The sequence below is a fragment of the Varanus komodoensis genome, unplaced genomic scaffold (genome assembly GCF_004798865.1).
Source record: "Varanus komodoensis strain SLA01 unplaced genomic scaffold, ASM479886v1 scaffold8, whole genome shotgun sequence".
NCBI lineage: Eukaryota > Metazoa > Chordata > Lepidosauria > Squamata > Varanidae > Varanus > Varanus komodoensis.
In genome coordinates, this window is record NW_025336481.1 from 40,661,820 (window position 1) to 40,684,924 (window position 23,105).

General features: G+C 45.8%; 1 protein-coding gene across 2 annotated transcripts in view; it reads left to right on the plus strand.

Moving 5' to 3' along the window:
- DERA (deoxyribose-phosphate aldolase) overlaps positions 1-23,105 on the plus strand; it is a 51,935-nt gene that overhangs the window by 25,399 nt on the left and 3,431 nt on the right. For both annotated transcript variants that reach the window (XM_044455675.1, XM_044455676.1), the window contains exons 7-8: positions 15,741-15,853; positions 22,695-22,844. In XM_044455675.1, coding sequence (XP_044311610.1) covers positions 15,741-15,853; positions 22,695-22,844 — 263 coding nt within the window. The remainder of the gene's footprint in view (positions 1-15,740; positions 15,854-22,694; positions 22,845-23,105) is intronic.

The window sequence follows — 23,105 nt, forward strand, 5'->3', positions numbered from 1 at the left end:
GGCTTCTCCTAAGCCCTCTGAGAGGTCCTTCTTGTGTGTGGATGGTACTGTTTTGGCTACATGAGGACCCATATTCCTTTATGTCTAATTCATGCTTAAAGAATAACTTCACGATTCTTAGAAAGGTTCCTTTCAAATTTAGGAAGGATTCTAGAAGCTCTGGCAGGAATCAGACCAGTAGGATTTAGTCTCCAAGAAGTAAAATGTCTCTTGTGCTTTGAGGATTTGGTGTTACCACGAGGCCAGAACCCAAAAGCAGAATGCTAGGCTATTTATACTGCCCTGCAGTAAATGGAAAATCCTATGAAAAATCTTCCGGGCTTTCAGTTGCAAAAAAGCTTGTATTGGAAGAGTCCTGAAAACACGCAGGAAGCCATCCTGAGACGTGTGGTGTGAGCCCAGAGTGTCTTAAACCAGGCAGCAAGAGGCAGGACCAGATGGAAGGACTTCGGAGACTGTGAGGTTATCCTTGTGGGACGTTCATTTGCTCAGTGTTTTCTGCAGGGGGAATGGGAAATGCCAAGCTCATCTGAATTTCTGGCATTACTGCACTCCTCTGTCTTTCTGTGTCCTCAGGAAGTATTTTTCTCATGATATTCTTTCAATAGAATAGCTGAAAGCCCAGTGTTAAAACCTGACACTTTCAGGCAAGTTTCAGGACTGCACCCCCTGAAAACCCATCAGGTCTAGTGCCTGAAAGAGGCTCCCACCCTCGCTGTAGCCCAAGAGCAGAGCAATCCAATGCTTTGGCAGACTACTTTAGAGGAGTGACTGAGCAGAACTTGTAGGTAGGCCTTCAAGAGCTCTGGGGCTACAACAGAAAAGGCCCTGCCCTGAAGTAGCCAGTGTGGTATAGTGGTTAAGAGCATGGGACTGGGACTCAGGCGATCTGGGTTCTAGTCCCTGCTTGGCCATGGAGCCAACTGGGTGACTTTGGGCCAGTCACAGACTCTCAGCCCAACCTACCTCACAGGGTTGTTGTTGTGGGGATAAGATGGAGGAGGAGAATGATGTAAGCTGCCTTGAGCTCTTTGTAGGAAAAAGGCAGGATATAAATTGAAGAAAGAAAGAAAAAGTAAAGCAAAGCAGTGCTGTGTGAAGTTGGCATTTTTAGTCCATCCAGTCAGAAATCCTCTTTCTTTCTATGGCACAGTCGCCTGGGAGATATTCAGATAAACATGGAGTAGTCTAGTCCGTGTTTCACTTTCCCCCATTGTGTGTGTGCGCGGTGGGGGGATGTTGGAGGAGACCATGTCTATATCCAGTCAATGGTCCTTGGAAAGCATTGCACCAGAGGGCCTGTGCTGTAACACTGTCTTCCTTGTGCATCGGCCTGCTGCAACCACATTTTGAATGTCTTATCGGGGTCACACATTGGTGGAGGTAAAATTGGGTTCGGGCAGGATGGGAGTGCATCAAGACAGACTACGATCTCTAACATCTCCCCTGCTTCCGTGACCCCCATGAGAGCAATGAGTCAAGGTATTAATCCAGATCTAGAGTATCAAGTACCATGGTCCTGCTTTTAAGCAGACCAGAGGGTGCTCAAGAGGAACATTGTTCCAGTCCAGCTCCTACTTCAGCAAAAGCCCCTTGGATGCCCCCCGCCCCCAGTCCAGGCTGATAGTTCATTTGGCACTTCTTGTAGCTTTCAGAACTATATTAATCTCTTTCTTTTTTAATTAAAATCTGAACATCCGAATCATTAGAGGCAAAGATGGCCCCTAATTAATCCAATAAGCTATGTACAGTTTCCTCTTTTTTGCGGGGGGGGGGGGGCTTTTTGCATAGTATTTGGTGCAGTTTCACTGCAATACAGCAGATGGCTCTGCTGTTAACGCTATTCTCTTCTTCCCCCCACCCTACCCCACCCCTCTATTCGGATTGTGAGCTCTTCTCCCTTTTTAAAATACATGTAGCTGCTTCCGTTCATCTGTGGCTTTGTAGCTCTCTGCATTTGCTTGGATCAAGCAAAACAGCCCGATGTAGCAGGCTGCATTTTGAAAGTGGAGCAGATGAATCTGGAGAAAGGGAATCTTCCCCTGAAAGTCAGTGTCAAACTGAGGCAAGATTTGGAAGCTTCTGGGGGTGGAAGGGATGGTAGAAGAAAGCTTCCCCGTCAGACTCCTCCTTGATTTGCTGCGTGGCCCTGTTGCCTGGTCTGAGCCAAAGTACGAAGAGAAATGCCTGGGACACTGATCATGCTTAATCCCAGCCATTTGTCTCCTGATGACTATTGAATAGGGAAGTCTGAAGGGGTTACACTCCTGTGCCAGCCATGCTGAATACAAGAAGCGGGTTGGGCAACGTATTGTCTCGGAAGGGACCCGGTGCTTGATCAGGAGGAGACTGTGGAAACGTCAGGGGGTTGATCTCTTTATAAAGAGGATTGTAGTTCCTGTATTGTGTTTCCCCAATCTGCTGACCATTAGATGTTTTGGACTCCAACCCCCATCAGTGCCAGTGGGCATGGCAATAGTAGTTGCAGAATACTACCCTAAGTATTGGGGGTATGTATTTATTTATGTTTCGATTTATATCCTGCCTTTTTCCTATAAAGGGCTCAAGGCAGCTTACATCATTCTCTTCCTCCATCTTATCCCCACAACAACAACCCTGTGAGGTAGGTTGGGCTGAGAGTCTGTGACTGGCCCAAAGCCACCCAGTTGGCTCCATGGCTGAGTGGGGACTAGAACCCAGATCGCCTGAGTCCCAGTCCCGCACTCTTAACCACTACACCACACTGGCTCTCTGTATGTAGAAACCTCTGCTCTGTCCTGTAGGCTGAGGTCTCATCTTGACACCTGTGGGCTCCACCTCTGTCATCTTCCTGGTTTTTAAGCATTGAGCAAATTAATTTGCTTTGTCTCATTGGTTTCTCTTCTGAGAAGTGGGTGACATGGCAGCCATTTTGTGGCAGTGCCCACAGCCCTGTCTGAAGATTCCAAATGTGACCCCAAAGGGTTGGGAAACTCTATCCTCAGGAGCATACCCTGAAAGGTTATTTCTCCTCTTTCCCCCTCTATCTGCCATCTCCTCCTCTTCCTCCACCACCTTTGCTTGGAAGTCTGAACTGATCCATTGCAGGGGGCTCTTGAAATTATGCTGCGGGCCGCCTGGCATTAAATTGCCTGGTGGACATGGCCCCAGATTTACAGTCATGTTCTATGAAATGGCTTCAGGTACAAGGTACCGCGAGTTGCCCAGCAGCAAACAAGATGCCCCGTGGCTACCATTTCTACTGGTGTGCAGTGGGGCAGAATTGTGAGTGGGGGAGAAATGGTGGGTGCTTGCCCAGTCCTTTTTCTGCCGGCCTCACTCTGCAAATCACCTTGTCTAGCAGCCTAATCTATCACCGTCCACCTTTTCTCCAAGACTAGCTTTCTCCAGTAAAGATGGGGAAACGGCAGAAGGGAAGGACTGTGGAGGAAAAGCACCGAGTGGGGAATGGAGGACGCCCCTCTTCTTCCCTCCAGATGCCCCCTTGTCACTGCTTGCTGGAACCCCAAACGGGATCAGGGATCTGATATGGCCCATTCAGGTGTTTTGTGGAAGGGAGAATATAATTTTGAGCTTGACAGCAACAGTTTGACATCGCCTGCACAAGGAGAACTTTGGACCTGGAGAGGCTTCCCTTCCTCACCTAGAAAATTTGGTTTCTGAGTCAGGTGGGGACCTTGCACGAGCAGGAAGGTGAGGCCAGAGGGGGGGCCGGGGGGACACGAACGGAGGTAGCTGTCACTGTCCCCCCTTCTGCACCCATGACCAGAGACCCAAATAGGGCTTCAACATTAGCTCTGGCCACGGATGCTCGAGAAGACCTGAATTTCAATATCCTGCAGGTCCAGGATTCTGCCTTGGATCTCTGTTTTTATCATCTGTTCCTATCGCTCTCTTATTAATCACGATGCAAGGTTTAAACCATTCATTTGTTACTTGATTAGAAACATTTAATGGATTCAAAGAGTGCATCTTGATTACTAGAGCAGGAGATTTTCTGAACATCTATTATTTTAGTACCTGCGAAAACTTCAGGTAACAGCCCACATGGCATCCCCTCTTTTAATATCTGTTCTGAAATGATCCCTGCTTTTAGCACAGGTGTGCATTGTCTGAAAATAAAGCATGTCAGAAATTATTTTTAGCCATTAGCAAGTTTCAAGGATAAATTACTCGACCTGTACTTGCGCTCAGCCTTTTGCAATTGTTGTCATTTTAATTGGGCTGCAGCTGCAATTACAAATCATTCCCGACTACAAATCCCATTACTCCAGCTAGCATGGTCACTGGTTCAGGACCCAGGGGGTTGGAGTCCAACACCGCTTAGAAACCCAAGATTGGGAAAGGTGCTCCAGTGTCCAAAGTGCTTTCAAAATGATCTCAGTTAGAGGCAGTTCTGCAATTTTGTTTCCTGACACAAGGGCTGAACTCCTGCAGTGAAAGACTCTCAGCCTGCCATTTTTCAGAGGTTCTCTTTTGACACGCCTGGCAAGTCAATTCTGCCAAGCAGCCTGGCATGCTACAGAGGATTCTAGCATGAGCTCTGGGCCTACCTTCTTTGACCTGCCATCCTCCAGATGTTTGACTGCCACTCCCATGATCCACAGCCACTGTGGTCAAGGATGATGGGTGTTGTCTGGCACAACTGGAAAGTGTCAGGATGGGGGAGGCTGTTCTCGGAGGGATACTGGGACAGGCTTGTTCAGCCCCCTTGGTGTCTCCTTGCTTGAGCAGGGAGCCTGGGATCTTATTTTCTGCGTGCAGGAACTGAGGTTTGGAGAGGACACCATGCCTTACTTTCCTGATTTAATCCTATTTGCTTGCATTTCTGAATATTTCAACTCAAGTTACAACAGGGTCGTTGGAGAGCACTGTGTTTTGCCTTGTTAAGAGTTAAAACATTAAGCAATGTTATTTCTGTTAACCCGTGTTATGTTCCTACATATATGTGCCTTCCTTTGTTATGCTCTCACTTTGTGATGGCCTGATGACTAGACACAAATAGACCAGGGATTTGAATCGGAGCACAACGGCCTGCCGTCCTGCGTCTGTGCATCACAGGGAAAGATCTGTAGCGATGGAAGCATGTCCACTGGTACTAGTCTTCTCGCCGAAGAGCACTTGACAAGCTCCAAAAACAAACACATCTGGTACCCGGATGCAAATCTACGGCCACACTTACAATATTATGCACAGTTCTGGTTTTCACCTCTCCAAAAAGTTTTAAAGTGATGCATGGTGTGCAGAACACAGCTAGAAGAGAGATTTTTCCTCGTTCTCCCATGATAGGAGGAGCTAGGGTCATCCAGTGTGATAATGACGGTGCAAGATGTGCTATGGACAAAAGAACGGACACACAGGGCATGATGAAACTGTGGAACTCGCTCCTGCAAGAGAAGTGATGTCTGTTAGATTAGGGTGTAATTCTTTACCTACTTACCTAGGAGTAACTCAATAGAACTTCCTTCATAATAAATATGTGTAGGATTAAAACCTCAAAAAGATACTATAAAAGCCATATATACACATGTTCAGAGCAATCAGCAACAAGAACTCGAGGCCTGATTAAAACCTCATCATTTGCTGCCAAATGTCTGAGACAAGGAGGTCTTAATTTGGTGCCAGAAGGATAACGTTGGGGCCAGACAGGCCTTCGCAGGCAAACTGCTCCAGAATTGGGGTGCGGGGGGGTACCACAAAGTAGCTGCCTGCTGAATATCCCTCAGAGCAGATGCCTTGTGGGGAGCCTTAGATGATGAATGTAGTGTTCATGTAGGTTCGTGCTATGAGAAGCCCTTCACCAGGGATTTTAGTCCTGAGCCGTGAAAATTTTGTCAGGCAAAACTAGCACAAGTGGGTGCTGCTTCAAACTTGGGTTGGTGCACATTATCTTTATTTCTTTACCGCCTGTAGCCAAAGATCTCTGAGCAGCTTACCGCAAGGTATAAAACGAGACAAAATTGAAATTATTTTAACAGTGACAGTGAGGCATGGCTCTCAAACCAAGAGCCAAACACCACACAAAACCTCTCCCCTTGCAATAAACCAGTGCAAACCAGGCCTGTGTGAACTCAGCCATGCATTTCCGCTCTGGATTATTTATAGATGTGGGTTTGATAGAGAGCGCAGGCTTTTCTGAGCATTTCATGTGTTGACGAAGGGCTGATGAGTTGGTGCAGTGTTAGAGGTCTGAGCCAGCTGGGTGTTCTGCAAAAAGAAGGTCTGGTCGGTGGCATCTAAATTGCAGCAATGCTTGTGCTTAGGATAATTTGGTGGTGAATAATTTAAAGGGGCCCCTCTTATTTTTTTAATAAAAGGGAAAGTTATAAATCGTCACTGTGTGGGGAATGTTACTTACAGCTGCCTCTGTACAGCTGCTTGGAGTTCTTAAATGGATATTTAAGTCTACAATAAGTTATTGGTGCAAAGAACAAACTTTTTAAAAAATTTGCCCTCCCACCCATTCTTTTAAAATGGATTTTCTGACAAGTCTGTGTGTGCGACGTACAACAACGCACGCGGATGTATTCCTTATAAATATTTCATTTAGCTTGTGCTCTGTGAGTATGTGTGTGTTTTGGCAGCGATTGCGTTTTAATGATTATGATGGACTATTTTAATATAAGACTGTTAAATAAGTTTCATTTATTCTTTGGAGCCAAACTTGCCCAGAGTGAATCACGGTCGGGTGTTTGTGGGCAGAGACTGGGTACAAATTAGAGTGGTGTTTTGACATATCAAAAATCCAAAAATGGGCCTCTTGTTGACAGATGGCTTCAGTCCTTCGAAGAATGTGGCAAGGAAAAAGACAAGTCATGCTAACGGACTGAGAATCTACCATATTTCTTGAAATTCATCAGGAAATGCAGAGCGTGTGTTCTCTGTAATGGTTGAGAAAGGCAGGGCTTCGTTAGTCCCCTCAGTTGCAAAGAAGCCAGGGCTTGGCTATGAAGTAAATGCTTCCAGGTGTTTGAGATCTTGGAACCCAGGTACCGCAGAAGCTGCCTATCTGGATCGTGTGGTCATCTCTGGAGGCTTTGCTCTGCTTCTCTTCTGCACCTTGCTATCTGAACACAGGCAGGTGGTGGCAGGTGAGAGGGGTTTTCTTACTCATGACTCCACCTGCAACTCTCCAGGGAGACTCGCCAGGTGCCAGCTCTGATAGCATTTCAGTGTCAGATGAACCTGACATTAGTTTCCCAGGCTTCTTGTGCAGCTTTCCTCACCCTGGCACCCTCTGGATACTTTGGACTACACCACCCAGCATTCCCTATGGCCATACTAGCTGGGGCTGATGGGAGCTGAAGCTAAAATACATGCAGGGCATCAGGTTGGGAAGGGCTGATTTAGTGTAAGCCTTTGTTTTGAAGTTCTGGTTTTATCCATTTTCTATGGTTCTGTTTTAGCGGCATCCTTCCCCTGTTTTTTCCCCTTGTTTGATTACAGTTGGTTTTATATGCATTGTTTTTGTTTCTTGTTTACCTTGCAATATCACCTTGCAATAAACTGCCCTGGGAATTTTAGTGGCATAAAAATACTTTAATCTTGTAGCAAGGATGTTAAATGCAACGTCTTTTCTGCACACTGCAGCCTGAGTTTCTGTATTGCTTCAAAATTTCTCCATAGATTTGGCAGTGCGTTCTCTATACACAGTACACACCCATGAAAATATGCCTATTGGGAGGAGAGGAAATGGTTCTTGTAATGCAAATGGACCTGTATAATATAGTGATGATTGTCTCCCCCTCCTCTCTCAACTAGTCAGGAACCAAGAACAGATGTACTGTGATTAGCAGAACTACCATGGGAGCCATTTTGGGGTGGTTTCCCCAGGAGTTTCTCAATTCCCCAAATGTTGGAGATCCCTGCTGAAGAGGACTCTCCCTGTGCAGTGTAGGACAGCGATTTGGTGGTGGTTGTGTGTGCTTCCTGGTGGGAGTTGCATATGCCTAAATGCTGTTGAATCCCTGTGCTTCTACTCTTGAAAGAAAGCAGGAAACCAGGGTGACTGGCTTAAGAGTCATCTGTTTGTCGGGGGAAGAGATGCAAGAGGCAGTCCTCAGTCGATAATGTTGGAACCATTATTCTGTTACCAAGCAAAAGCCCAAGCTTCTGGTTTACAATTTTCAGAATGCAGAATATGCATTGCCAGAGAAGTAAAATTTCAGGGATTATTAGGAATTCCAAAGCCTGCTTTAAATTTAAGCACACACAACACTATTTATCCATACCCATCTCTTGTTCTCTTTACCAGCCCCTATGGACATACATCTTGTAAGCTCTTTGGGGCATATACCTGTCTTGTTATATGATCCTGTCCCAGATCACGTAAGCTGACTGCACTACAGAAATAAATAGCATGTACATAGGTTTGCTTTATAAGCTTCTTCACTTATTCTGAGTGAAGCATTCTAGTTTCTTTGGTGCAAGCATTGGGGGTTTGGCACAGACAAGTCATGCATTCATACTGAAAGCCTTACGGTTTCAAAGCAAAAAAAGGGGCTTTCAAGGCAGGCCCTTTTATTGTAATTCAAGTGCTTTTTATCAGAAACTATTGAAAAAAGTACACTCAAGTTGACATTGAAGTGTGATGGTCTTGGTTGTATGTGTGTTTTTATATCTGCCTTTTAAAAAAAGTTATGTTTAAAATTCATAGCACTTTCAATGCCTGATAAAAGAGTCTAATTTTCCAGCTTGCTTTGTTCGATGTAATATATTTTTCGAACTCCATTTCAAGCAGTCCATTTTTCCATTTCAGCAACTTTCCTGCAAGTTTGGTAGACAATGGGCTTTTATTAATAAAATTAGTTAACAACTTCCTGCTGATGTGGGAAAGCATCAAAGTTAAATCAAGTTTCTGGAAATATCTGCACCTTATGAGCATGCAGACTGTACGGGGGATGGTCAGGAAGCATCCCTCACTGGAGACTTAGCTAAGCTAAACTGGTATGGACTTGATTGCTCCCTTAAGCCATGTTAGTGGACTGGGAGAAGATCCTCTGCACCAGAACCCGATCTGCAGGGGAACAATATTTGTGTCTGTTAAATGTTGAGGTTCTGCCCTGTAGACCAGCGACTATACTTCCTCAAGGTGGAGATGCGACCATAAGAAGAGCCATGCTGGATCAAACCAAGGGCCTATCCAGCATTCTGCTCTCAGAATGGGTTGTCGCATTAGGCTCATGGTGTGTGTGTGTGCGTGCGTGTGTGTAGTAAGTAGCTTTTGGTTAACACTCTACTGTGGACCATCCAATTTGGACGTTCATTAGTGCCTTTGAAAGGATTGCAGTGAAAACTGTGATACAAAAGATTATGCATCAGCCAGATCGCTTTGCATTATTTTAAATTGCAGACCGTGTCCTTATTCTTTATTAAGAGTAAAGCAACTTTAAGCAGTCTGAGGTTATCAGGAGATAATCACATCCCCAGGGTGTATATAGCACTTTGAAACATAAAGTTTGCGATTACTCTGTGATTGCTACGCGGCTTATTATTCTTTACTGCTTAATAATGGGGCCATAATACTGTTCTTGGAGATAGCTAGCTGAATACCCCTCTCCAGTTTTAATCATGTAAATGGTTACCATTTACAAATCCAAGATTTTTTTTCCTCCTACATTTGTACTGAAGGTGTATAGCAGTGGCGAACTCACACAGCTGATGCTGTTTCTAGATGTAAGATTGTTTTTACTTCCGGCCCAAAAATTGCATTTCCAAAAGCAACATTGCTTCAGCTATGATACCAAAATGCACCAACAGTATGCATTTCTCCTTTACGACTTCTTTCCCAAGGGCTTTTCTATTTTCTCATCCTACATAGCAGAACTCATCAGTCTGAGACTTGGGGTACAAAGCTATGTATGTTTAGAGAGAGAAAAAATCCTACAACTTCCAGGATTCCCTTATTAAAGGTAAGACTTGCAAAACTTTGGAGCCTGAGAATAGCTTCCCAACATGGTTCTGGGTTTCTTTACTTTCTGTGTTTTGTCTGTCTGGAACGGACAGCTGGTGCCTGCTTCTCATGAACATCTAGTTTGAGTTCAGTTTTTAATTCGGATCTGAGAAGGTTGGCTGTGAATTTTTATACCCTGATGCAGCACTCATTTAGGAAGAGCTTCATGCCCCCTCTTCCCTGCTGCCAGTCTCTTCAATCAGCTGTGAAGTGCCTGCCACATAGCTAGGTACAAGGACAAGGTCCCCTTCCAATCCACAACCCTGCACCATGCAACCTTACACCAGGTTCCAGGAATACTCCACCCCTGATGTTGCCTTAGTCCTTTCATCATTAAAGAACGCAAGAAGAGCCATGCTGAGTCAGACCTAGGCTCTTTCCAGTTGAGCATACTGGTCCGGAAGACCATGCTTCCTACCCATGCTCCCCAGCAACTCAGGCACACAGACATACTGCCTCTGTTATTGGAGGTCGCATGTAGCCATAGGGGCTAGTAGCCATTGTGAGCCTCATCCTTCATGAATTTTCCAGTCCCCTTTCACAGCCATCCAAATTGAAGGCTGCCATCAAATATCGTGCAAGTAAAATCCGTCGTTTTACTATGTGTTGTGTGAGGAAGAGCTTCCATTTACCTCTTCTGAGTCTTCTGCCACGCAGCTTCAGGAATGGTCCTTTTGGGTTCTAGGAGGATGAGCAAGGGAGAAAAGCACTCTCTCCCCCTCCCTCCTCCCTCCCTCCTCTCCTTTTCCCCCATGCCTTGCTTCAATTTTGTACACTTCTGTGAATCTTAGGACAAGGCAGAGCTGCATTCAGTGCAAGGCCAGGGGCGATGAGGAGAGATTTACAGCAGCTGAGATTCAAATGTGAAAAAGCAGACTGTGTGTTAAGAGCTTTTGTGTTCATTTATTCCTGCCTCATAATAACTTTGGTCATGTTTTTATGGGCACAGATCAGTCACCCTAGTCTTTTCTCTTTTTCTGAGCAAAAGTGCTTTGACTCGCAAATACCAGTTACACTGCGACTGGCAGCAAGAACCTGCCCCCAGCGCCCACTCATTTCCTCCCATGGTTGGGAAAGAGATTCATTCTCCTGTCCATCCCCTCCCTTTGCACCATCCACACTGTGGGAGCTACACGGAGCTACTTTGCAGGGCTGGTATGACCCTCGCAGACATAACACTTCCCAGTGGCAGGATCCACACCTCATGGCAGCTGATAGTGCGTGGTTCTTTGCATGGATGTGCCTGAAAGACAATCAGGTAACTCTCGTCTGCCATTTTCGTCCCTCTCAGTCCTCCAATAGGTTCCTCAGGGGGGCACCTTGGGGAGGAGGGAAGCTCCTTACTTTGACAGCCGCGCTCATGGAGCAAGTTCAGCTCCCCGCAGCTGTCAAGCTGTCTGTGTTGCATAAACAGGGCTCATGCCCTGAAGCTCAGCAGAGGAGGAGGAGGAGCTGGTCCAGCAATTACACTTCCTGCTCCAGAGGAGACCATGCTCAGGTGACCGTGGAGAAACCAGCTGGGCAATGCTGCAGAGAGGAGCAATGAGGAGATTTTCCCACTCTTGTCAAATGGCTCACTTGTAGCCAGGTTTGACCCATGGTGGGTTGTATTGTCCAGGTTCAGATGACATGACTACCCATTGTGAGTAGAATAACCACAGCTGCAAGTCATGGGTTATCAGGGTGGCATATAAGCCAAAAATAGGCCAGGTTTACATGGCATGACAACCCACCAGAGCTTATAAGCCAGAGTAAGTTGCTATGTTGTACAAAGTCTTATATGTTGACTTTATACCAATGTTGACCTTCATTTTGATTATTTCAATATTTTCAAATTCAGGAGAAAGTATTATTTTGCATGAAATTAAACATCTGAATAATCTTTGCTTCTGCCATTTTGGCTTTGGGTTTCTTCTGGCCAGCCCCAGTTGCAGTCAGATCCTGCATGCCTGCATTCTTTTCCCTGGGAAGGAAAGCCAAAAAACAGGAGATTTCTTCTCCAAATAATAGGCAGTTTCCAGGGCTAAGACTGCACTTACCTAAGACTGCTAATTGATGTAGCGCTAGTATAGGTGACCCAGTACCACCGCATATGCTTTTGGCATTTTGGTAGAGATTGGAGCAGGGGGAAACCATGGCGGTCTCTTTGTTATTTCAGATCGCAAAGAGATTGGACTGCCGTGCAATTACTGGTAGCAGGACGGATGTGGTGTGTGTGCTTTATTCATTTATTTAAATGACACTGTCTATGCCCATGGCTCTTTGCAAAGGACAAACTCCTACCCCAAAGGATATGCAATGAGTACTTAGACATGGGGGAACAGCACAGAACTGTTGCAGTAGCAGCTCCCTTCTTCCTTGGGAGGATCTGCCCTTGTCCATGCTGGGGGCAGATGATGGGAGTTGTAGTGTCAGCAATTTGAGCCTGAGGTGGGTAGCAGTCCAGCATCTCTCTTAGTGATCTGCCTTTGAGCTGCGATGTGCCTGCTGAGATTTCCTGGGATCGTGCTGTCGTAGCCTAGGAATGGGGTAGGGGAATTATACTGGAATATATTTCTATGTTCAAAGCGATCCTGAGCAGAGAAACCAGCCTGCCACACTGGAGGGTTGTTACGGGGCCATTTCTCTAATAAGCCAGGAGTCTTTTTCACAGGGGATTCCTCAGCCTGAAGCAGCAGAACTAGAACCCTCCCGGGTGGTTTTTCTGTTCCCTGCAGGCCGACGCAGGGGAATCTGAATCTGGACCGGGGGTAGTCCTCAGAGCTGGCCCTGCTGTAGGCAAAACAGAGCAGCTGCCCCAGGCAGTGGCTGCTGGGAAGTGGCAGCCAGGTGTGGAAGGGGGGAACTGTACCCTGTGCCTGTCTTCAGGTATGGGGGTGGAGCTAACCCTGAAGAAGGATTCAGGTGCAAGTCTGGTTGGCTTTCTGTGTCCAGTGGGAGGGGTGCCTGCCTGAGCCAGCCAGCTCTATGGAGGAGGGTCTTCTTGCAAGGCACCCTCTTACCGGAACACCTTTCCAGCACAAGTGCCGCTTGAGGATAAAGGGTGGGAGACCCGGGGCTGGCCACCCGCACTGGGCTCCTAGGTAGCGGCTGGAGCCATCAGCACACCGGTGCCTGAGTTGTGCAATGCGCACCAGGCCGGAGCAACTGTGGGCCCTCCAGATGGTTCTGCTGGCAGCATGCAGAAGGCCTGGCCAGCAGAACCAGTATGAGGGTTGATGGGAAGTGTGAGCCATCTCAGTGGTAGGGCCAGAAGTTGCTGCCCGTGGTCCGTACCTGTAAATGCGCAAGTGGGCAGTATCCAAGGTATCACTTTTGTCCTTTTGAGGAACCCAAAAGGACAGAAGTGGCCATCCCAATGATTGTCTTGTGTTTCCAAGCGCTCTGCCTCCAGACCCATTCCTGGCTTTTTAAAGGGGTGCCTTGTTGGACTGGGGGCACCCCTGTTCAATATCCAGGTCCACCAGAAACTGACACCCTAGGAAGCCCCTTGGCTGGTCCAAGAGGCAGAATTCCTGTGGTTCCTGAACCGCAGTTGCACGTCGCCGTGAGATCAGACGCAGAGCTTTTTCTCTTTTTCTAAACTTTTTTCTTTCCTAGCGCAACTCTTGTAAGATGAAAATCACTGACAGGTGAATAATATGGCCAGAAGTAGCTTATTTATAAAGCTAGCATGAAGTATGCTTAATGGCCTCCATTTTAAAACAGTAGTTTGCTTTCTTCACCCCCCCCCCTCCAATCCGTTCAAAGTCCCTGTTTTCATTAGTGGGATATAAAATGTTAATAATACCTTTACATTGAAAAGCTTTGTGGCAGCATCTTTCTTCCATCATCTTTGTGGAGTCCTGCTAGCAAGCTCTCGTTCGTATCATAAATAGAATTTGTTCATGAAATAAAAAATGTATTGTTTTCATTGTTAGAAGATGCTGCTAAATTGGCTGTATGTTTGATAATCACATCTCAAGCTGATTATTCCGCTAATAGCCTTAAGATATTATTTTATTTAAAAAAAAAAAGTGCATCGCTATGGTCCTAACACTAGTATTTTATTTTTTAAAAAAAACCCCTTCTTGTTTCTGCAATGTCTGAATGAGATTTTCAAAATTGAATAATAATTTGATCCGTTAATCTTTTGAAGCTAGTAATTTTATTTTCCCCTCTTTGCAGTCTCCGAGGCTCACAAATGAATAGAGCTTCATTACTGGAGCCTACGTTTAATAACCATTATCCATTATCTTGTAATTAAGACTCCCTGTAACGAATCATGAGGACAATGCAAAAATACATAGTACATTTCTTTAATGAACTGGAAAATGTTCATCTTGTTCTATTTAGTAATGAGTTGCTGAATAGTCGTTAAATCCACTGGAGAATAGAGCGAGATGGATTTTGAAGACTATCTTGAGTTTGTGGTTAATCTATTAGAATTAAAATTTCATCTTCTATTTTTATCAACAGCCGATTAGAAGTCCTTCTGTTTGACCAAATTGATTAGGAGACCCTATACAAGGGCAGATGTTGTTTAATGAAAGTTTTAAATGAAACTATACCATAGAGATTTCTAATTACCAGACTTATAAAAGCGTTGACTTACCTTACCCTGAAAGGAGGGATGTGGGGAATAGAAGTATTGTGCTAAAGGACTTAAATTCTGCAATTAAATGAAAACCAGTGGGTGATGGAATATAGGTTGGTGCAAGGAAGATTAATATGCTTTTCTAAAGCCTTTAGTCATCAGCTGCAAGAGACAGCTGCACAATGGGCAGTGGCATAGTGCTAGAGGATACGCTTTGTGCGCAGAGACACCCAAATTTGATCCCAAATATCTCCAACTTAAAAGGACCCAGGCAGCCGGTGATGTGAAGACCTCTGCCTAAGAGCCATCGTTCGAGGAGGCAGTGGCCCTCTTTGCACAACATGTGGGCTCTCCCTGGGTTATTCCACTCATGGTGAGTTGTGGCCAGTGCCAAGCGCCATTTTGAATATGCACCACCTAGTGGGTTTGTGGTGTGTCATCTGAACCCAGCCTTCAGGAGTCCCAGGATAATTATTTGCATAATCCTACAACAAACCCTTGTCATCACCCCGTTGGATTGCATCATGTTGCAGCCCCATTGCCATCCTAATGCACTGCTATACCACAGGAGTTCCATATTTACTCATCTAAAGCTTTTCTGTACAGTCTGACTACAACAGTCTTGGGGTGGTCCTACAATAAAAAATGGCACCCAGCATACATCACAGCCCATTGTTGGTTGAATAACCCATGGCAAGCCCGTGTGTGGACTGGGTCATTACATGCTTATATGGGCAAGTAGGTTAGCTCCCCTTGTTAAGAAGGTTACCAAGGTTGTACACTGGAGACTTTGCTAAACAAGCATGCACTGAAAGTATTACCATGCTTCTTGGGCCTTCTCTCCAAATGTTCCCCCTCTCTGCCCGATGTCACCTGCCAGATGAGTTCAAAGGATCCTGAGCTAGATGAAGTTTAGCATCGTGAATCCTGCACTGGCCAACCAGGTGGATGGACACTGTGTTCCAGCCTTCCCTGTGAGGATACACGAGTGGGCATGGCATGGCATGGAGCATCCCAGAAAAGGTCACGGCTAGCTGGATTTCTGAGCATCATCACTCCAACTGCTATAGGTTATTGCAGATCCCTCTTCTTCCCCTAGAAATACTAGGGGAGAATGACTGCATATGACGAAAACAAAGCATAACACCAGGAGGTATGATGATAATTTTGTTAGTGAAATGCTTTTAAAAAAAAATATTATTCCCTCCAAAGGTTCTGATTTCATTAAAACTTCCACCGGAAAAGAAGCTGTCAATGCTACCTTTCCAGTCGGACTGGTCATGGTGAGAGCCATTAGGGATTTCTACTGGAAAACTGGCTATAAGGTAAGTTAACAGCTCCTCTGTCTTTCCTTTGTCTAGAAGATGGTGTTTGTGAAAGCATCGCCATTAGTTTAAGTGTGGGAGATACCAAACAAGGTGATATGTTCCAGGATCTTCTGGTGGCCAGATGTTCATAGAATCATAGAATAGTAGAGTTGGAAGGGGCCATGAAGGCCATCGGGTTCAACCCCTGCTCTTGCAGGACACCAAGTTACACCATCCCTCTCAGAATTAACTTTATTTAATACTCTTTTAGCTTGACCTTTGCCTGTGGGGCTCGGGTTGGTATATGTGTTTCTTCCCTCCTATTTTATTGTCATAACAGCCCTGTGAAGTAGGGTGAGAGCCAGTGTGGTGTAATGGTCAAGTGTGCGGGACTGGGACTCAGGAGATCTGGGTTTTAGTCCTCACTCAGCCATTGCAGCATCAATGGGTGACCTTGGGCCAATCAGAATCTCAGCCCAACCAACCTCACAGGGTTGTTGTTGTGAGAATAAGAATTAGAGGAGGAGGAGAGTTAGGTAAGCCACCCTGAGTTCCTTAAAAGGAAAAAGGTGGGATATAAATAAAATAAATAAATAAACAGGCTGAGAGACGGCAGTTGCTCCAGGGTCACCAGCACCCCAAAGACGTCGAACCTCTTTCAACAGGAGGACTAACTTTGATTTTGGGGGAGCTGTTTGGGTCACGTTCCCTTGTGGGCCGGCAAAAGGGATGGCCTAAAATGCCAGCCAAATTTAATGTCAGCTTACTGCCAGCAAGATATCCTTTGGAAAGGGTTCAACCTTTCAGAAAGGAAACAGTGACACCGAGAAGGTGCCAAATGATTAGTGTTTGGGGAGAAGGGGAGCTCCCACTGTAGAACCACGAGGCTCCCTTCTTTGGAAAGGGCACCCAGAGGTAGGCAGGCAGATCCAGTGGATATAAATAAGTATTGTTTGTCCAGAAACCTTCAGCTGCAAGAATAAGAAGCAAACATCACCAGCTGCATTGCAGTGAAGTTCATTGTCTGCAAGTGAGACCCCTCATGAAAACAGCTGCAGCCCTGCCCAAGTGTGGCGCATCCGTAGACATGGGGGAGCCTCAGGTCTAAGGGTGGGGGGCAAAACAGAAAAATGGGGGCAGAACATGCTGAGCGGATATGGAGTGCTTACCGAATGTTTGGAGACATGGGGCAGTCATGGAATGGAGTATCCTAGAAAAGGACATGGCTGCAGAAATTGGAAACGGAAGCTGCCCACTTGTATATTTCTAATCATATCCCATCATAAAATCACCCCTGTCCATTTTCCAGGTTATGAAAATTACACACCTCTCCCATATCTCTTTAGAGTTAGCAAAATCCAGTCCAGAGGCAGTCCGGTTCGGAAGAAGCAGCACCCCTGAATTGTTTGCCACCGGTCAGAGCATCCTCCTTCCTCAAACCTAACTCAAACTGTCATCTTTATTGCAAAATATAGGAACCAATTTGGTCAAATAAGAGGCTTTTTTCCTAGAACAGGTTAAAGCATTTTCTACAAAGAGGGTCAAAGAAACCCTTCTATAAGCAACACGATAAGCATTGGCTCGGAGCAGGCCTGGTGATGTTTAGCAACTAATGGTTTTCTGTTTCCTTGGTAGCAAGAGACCATTGCAGCTTTAAGACAAAGAGACCCAGGCTAGGCTGTTAATGCAAATTGACCTTCCCCAACCTGGTATCCTCAGTCAGCCTGGCCAATGGGAGTTGCCGCCCCGCACACCTGGAAGGGGCTAGCTCGGGGAAGCCTGGATTAAAGTGCTGGACATTCTAAAATAGGGAGAACTGGGTACAAACCCCCACTTGAAGAAGGCACCTGTGTCCCAGAACAACGACGACAAAATCTCAGTTTCTTGCAAACACTTTCTCATCCCAGTGCCTTGTAGAAAGGACTTTCTTTCTTCAGGAGCTGCTTATCTTTCTCCAAATGTGTGACCAAAACAAAGGGGAGGGGAGGGGAGGGGAGGGGAGGGAGAAGAAGACATTTTGCAAAGTTTCTTCTTTTAAAAGGAAGCATCCTAAGACAGAAAAAGCATTGGAGATATTTTTTGCTGACATATTTGTAGAAAAATAAGAGGCTGCTGCAGAAGGGAAGTCCTTTAGAAAATGCATTGCTGGGCTCCTTCGTTTGCCACTAAGCTGACCTGGAGACCTTGGGCCAGTCACCATGACAGCCAAACCTTGGAGTGGCCGCCATCACTGCTGGTGCCTCCCGCTTGCTCCAGTTGTCCAATCTGAACCACTGCCCTGAGTGAGGCAAGTCGAACGAATTCCTCAGCTGTGCTCCTCTCGCCTGCCCGTTCATTCTCACCTCTCTAGACAGACAGCAGCCCTGCCCCTTGTGCCAGTCCTTCCTGGCTTCTGTGCAGGCAAGGGAACCCTGGCAGAAGCAGTGACGTCTGAGCAGAAGTCACTGCAGCCATGAGATGTTGCGGTGCTGTGACACAGTTCTGGATGGGCTCAGGGATCTAGACTTATTCACGCCTAGAACAAGCTCAACATGTGAGTGTGGCCATGCAGAGTAGCCACAACCGTAATGTTGTTCTTATGTTCCGTCAAGTCATCTCCAGCTTACAGTGTTCCTATGAATGATCCTCCACAGTGTCCTATCCATGACAGCCCTGCTCAGTTCCTCGAAATTCAAGGCTGTGGCCTCCTTTGTGCAGTCCATCCATCTCCTGTTTGGTCTTCCTCTTCTTCTTCTGCCTTCGACTTTCCCTAGCATGCTGGTCTTCTCCAGGGAGCTTCGCCTTCTCGTGGGAACCTACCATTACCCGCACTGAATAGCCTCAGCCTCTGTCATCTGGGCATTTGGCACAAACACCGGAAGGGAGAGGGTCCTCACCTGTGAAACTGCATGTGTGCAGGTCTCCTAGTGACCCAGAACCCTCTGCTATCAGGTTTCCGGGTTGTATGGCACACTTAACTTAGATGCTTGGGGGCCCTATCCTTGAAGAGCTCTGTGTGGTATGTATGTATGTAGACTTCTGTAGTGGAAAAGGCCAGGAGACCCTGGTGATCACGAGGAGAAAATGGTATAGGACCATTCTCTTTGTGTGTCTGGGCCTTCTCTGTGCAGACATACTTATTCTTCATTTCTTCTCCATTGTGACTTGAGTCAACAGATGTTACCCACTGTCTGGTGTCTATTACCAGTGGTGTTGAGCATTTCCCACGAGAAGCTTGTGGATTCATTTTGTTTTCAGACAGTCTTGGGTGTACTTGAAATGTCAGCCGAGACCCGGGAAGGCAATTCAGTTATCTCATGGCCTAGATAGCTGTTACTCACTGCTTGGATGAATTTGAATTACGGCTCCAGGAAGGAGCTTGGCCAACTTGGAAGGGCTGTTGACCACCAAATGGCCAAGTCCAACACCCTGGCATGGGAATATCCAAGATGATGGTCTTCGAAAAAGCTATACAAAGTCAGGGAATCTTCTGAAGAGCAGCGCTTTGGTAGACCAGGTGCAGAAGATGGTGTATGCCAGCCAACAGGCTACTGTTATTTCTTTCAGGAGTTCCTGATAGCAGAATGGGCAGAAGTGTGGAACTCCGTACCTCCCTTACTTCCACAGTCCATTTTCTATAGTCTGCTAATAAGGGGATTTTAAAAAAAATCTTTAACCACAAATGTGCTTATTTCTGCTGGATTCCCAAAATGGACCACTCCCACTGGCCAGGTGGAGGGGCGGCTTGGTGCATCTTGAGACTACATAGTGCGGCCCCGCTCTGCTTATAGGCTGGACTCACTCACATGTATGATGCCTGAATGGGGCTTCTCCACTGAGGCTGACGTGGTTTGGTTTTCTGCGTTGCCACAGCCACACATGTCATTAAGATAACCATTTAATTATCGTTCCTTTAAGCAGAATTGATGGAGTGAGGGCATGTTTAACTTTCTATTAACCCAAAATGTGTGCTGCATGCCCATGTTCAGGAAATAATAATAATAATGATAATAATGATAATAATTAGATGTAAACTGAGTTTATATCCCGTTATTAAAAAGAGACAATTTTATCACTGACAAGAGGTTTCTAAATGCCTTCCTAAGCAAACCAATTTGGCTGCCTTACAGATGCTTTTCCAGCAAAGGCGTTGACTAGTAAAAACAGGTTAATGTAGAAATTAAACTTCTTCCGAGGACAGAAGCTGGTTGCTAACATTTATTGAATGATAAGCAGTGGTGGTGATATGAAAAGTATGCAGCATAATGGGAAACAATCTTTTCCTGTCATTATTGAAGGACACACACAAATTGGTTTTTCTGTTGGGGAATCCCCAGTCCAGAGAAACTTATTACTTTTAATAATATGAGGTGACAAGAAAAAATTCTCAAGGAGATGAACTTATTAAACAAAATAATGAAATCCTGTGAAAACAGCAGGGGGAAAAGTAGCCAGACTTTTTATAGCTCTTGAAGGAAACACACACATATATACACATATCTATTTATATGTGATGGAGTCTGTAGAAAGCCCGGAAACCGAAAGGATGAGAGAGGAGTGAGCAGCTGTAGCTGGAAATAAAGGGAATTGTTGGAGGAGAACTTGGAGGGAGAGTCGGGTTGGCAGTCGGGATCGAAAACGCTCTGCAAACAGAGCAGCCGTTTATGTTTTGGGGCTTCTGAGGCCTGCTTGGGAAGCCATCTGACCCCAGCTAATCGTGGGGAATGGGAGAAGGAGCCTGGTGTACATTACAAGGGGCTGCATTTGGAAAAAAGAAATGAAGGGGAGTCCCTTGTTGTCTTTTATATCACTTCTTCAGCTCTGCCTTTGGCATGGAGCGGTCCTTTCCTTGGTATGTTTGTAGAGCGGGTGACAAGTGGAAATGCAGTGAGCTGAGTCAGTGGCTGCTGGTGAGGATGACGAGAGGATACATCTAATATCCAGAAAGCAGTAGGCTGTGCTGGCTGGGCATGATGGGAATTGTAGGACAGCACACCTGGAGGACTGTGCTACCTGCAGATGTTCAACTAGTTATTGTCGAATAATTTTTATTTGATTTCTATAAAATCAAAATGCTCCTTGTTTCTGCTCATATAATGTGCCCAACACAAGGTGAATTCAGGGCCCCTTTTAACTTGCCACTGTGTACCTGTGTATGGTAGGCATGTCCTGAGTGGAGCCGGCTGGAGCCAGAGGTCAGACTAGATCAGTGGTGGCAAACCTGTGGCATGTGTGCCACGGTGCGCATGCAGAGCCCTCTCTGCTGGCACGCGAGTCAAGTCGCCCCCGCATCGCCCCAGCGGCCGAGCATTGGATAACGGTGCACATAGGGGCCATGCGCATGCTCGGAAAGGAGTAGTGGCCCTATATTAGGGTTAGGGGTGTGCACCAGGGCAAGGTTAGGGTTACAAAAGTGAGGTGTCCTGGCATGATATTGATGGTGGGCATGTGTTCAGAATGGGCAAAACGATGAGCTGTGCAGAAGAAGCTACTCCAGGAAGGCTTTTTCAAAACCACATTATTTTCAATGGAACTTTACCCTATATTAGGGTTAGGGGTGTGCATCAGGGCAGGGTTAGGGTTAGGAAAACGAGGTGTCCCGGCATGATTTTGATGGTGGGAATGTGTGTAGAATGGGCAGAAATGATGAGCAGTGCAGAAAAAGCTGCTCAAGGTAGGCTTTTTCAAAATCACCCTTTCAGTGGTATTCTGACTCACCCTGTTTCTGTATTTCTACCTCTGGCCTCAAGTCATGCCATTCTTTTTGTACGGCCCCACCCGCCACGCTGGGAGTCCCAGTAGAGCCAGTATGATGCACTCCATTAGGAGATGCAGTGCCTTTAGGCTAGAGACTGGCTCCCAGCATAACCTGCTTCACCAATTTGTTGGGAGAATTAAATGGCATGGAGGAAGCCCTTGCGAAAGGAAGAAAGGCAGGGCATGCATGCAGTGTTACAAGGGCGAGGATGATTTTGCCCATGCCCTGAGATCTTCTGGGGAAGCCCTTTTACACGTGCCGTTGCCTTCTGCGATAGCACTTGCAAGTTCTAGCTACAAGAGCCCTTTCAAGTTGTGGAACCCTGTAGTTTGGACTCTCTCCTGCGTAATTCTACTATAGTTCCATCACTGTCTGAAACATTTTTCTTTACCGCTGGGGTTTATCTGTTTGTGGTATAATTGTTTTATTTATACTTTGCTCTTAAAAACAGTTAAACAGCAGTGGGTTCTTACTTAAGTACGTAAGCAGTGAGCTGCATAAACTGGACGTAGCCATGTGAAATACCTTGCTTTGAGGAGACGCAAGGCAAACCGTGATTATGTGATTATGAATGTATTTCTTGTGTGTGTGCGTGTGTGCATGCGCTCATGCTTAAACACACACAGGAAATGCAACTAAGTGGTGTTGCAAGCAGGCAAACCTGGAATACCAGAGGAATGCAACCAACTGTACTCAAGAGTTTATATTTTTAGTAAACAATTTGGTAAACAGGGATAAATATATAGATACAGTTTTTGTCCAATGTTTCAGCTTCTGCCCTCAGCTCTAACAATTAGGATAAACTGTATTGTCTGTCACTGGTAAAGAAAGAAACCAAAAGGTTTGATAGGAATTGTAGAATATATATTTATCCTTGTTTATACAATTGCTTAACTGCACATGGAGACACATGCAGTTACACATTTATTTCTATGGCATGTTTATTCTTCACTTTATGTTTTCATTTTGTCAAAGTGAAAAAGCAGGATAGAGATCCCTGTATGGATAGAAGTGCATGCAAGTTCCATTCCCCCCCCCCCCCCCCGGTCTAGGCCAGCTTGTTGTATTCCTTCAATGACATCTTTATAACCTGTTTTCTATCCCCCCTCTTCTTAAATCAAGGTTGGGTTTAAGCCTGCAGGTGGCATTCGCACGGCCAAAGAAGCCCTGATCTGGCTTTCATTGATGAAAGAAGAACTGGGAGATGAGTGGCTAAAACCGGAACTCTTTCGCCTGGGCGCCAGTACCTTGCTGGGGGATATCGAGAGACAGGTTTGGCTTCTACTGATGCTTTCTTTAGTCCCCACTCCCCCACAGTAAAACACCTTGTGTTGCCTCCTATGTTACAGACGTTTAAAAATTGCCACTTAAGAACTTTTGCTTTCTTACATTGTCTCTGAAATATCAGGAAATATCAGAAACTGGCTTTAATTTCTAATAATAGCCAGGCAGTTTTCGTGTGCTTCCTCACACCGAGGCAGGTGGATCCTGCAGGGCAAAAGTAGGTTCATTTGCTGACTAATTGCTCATTTT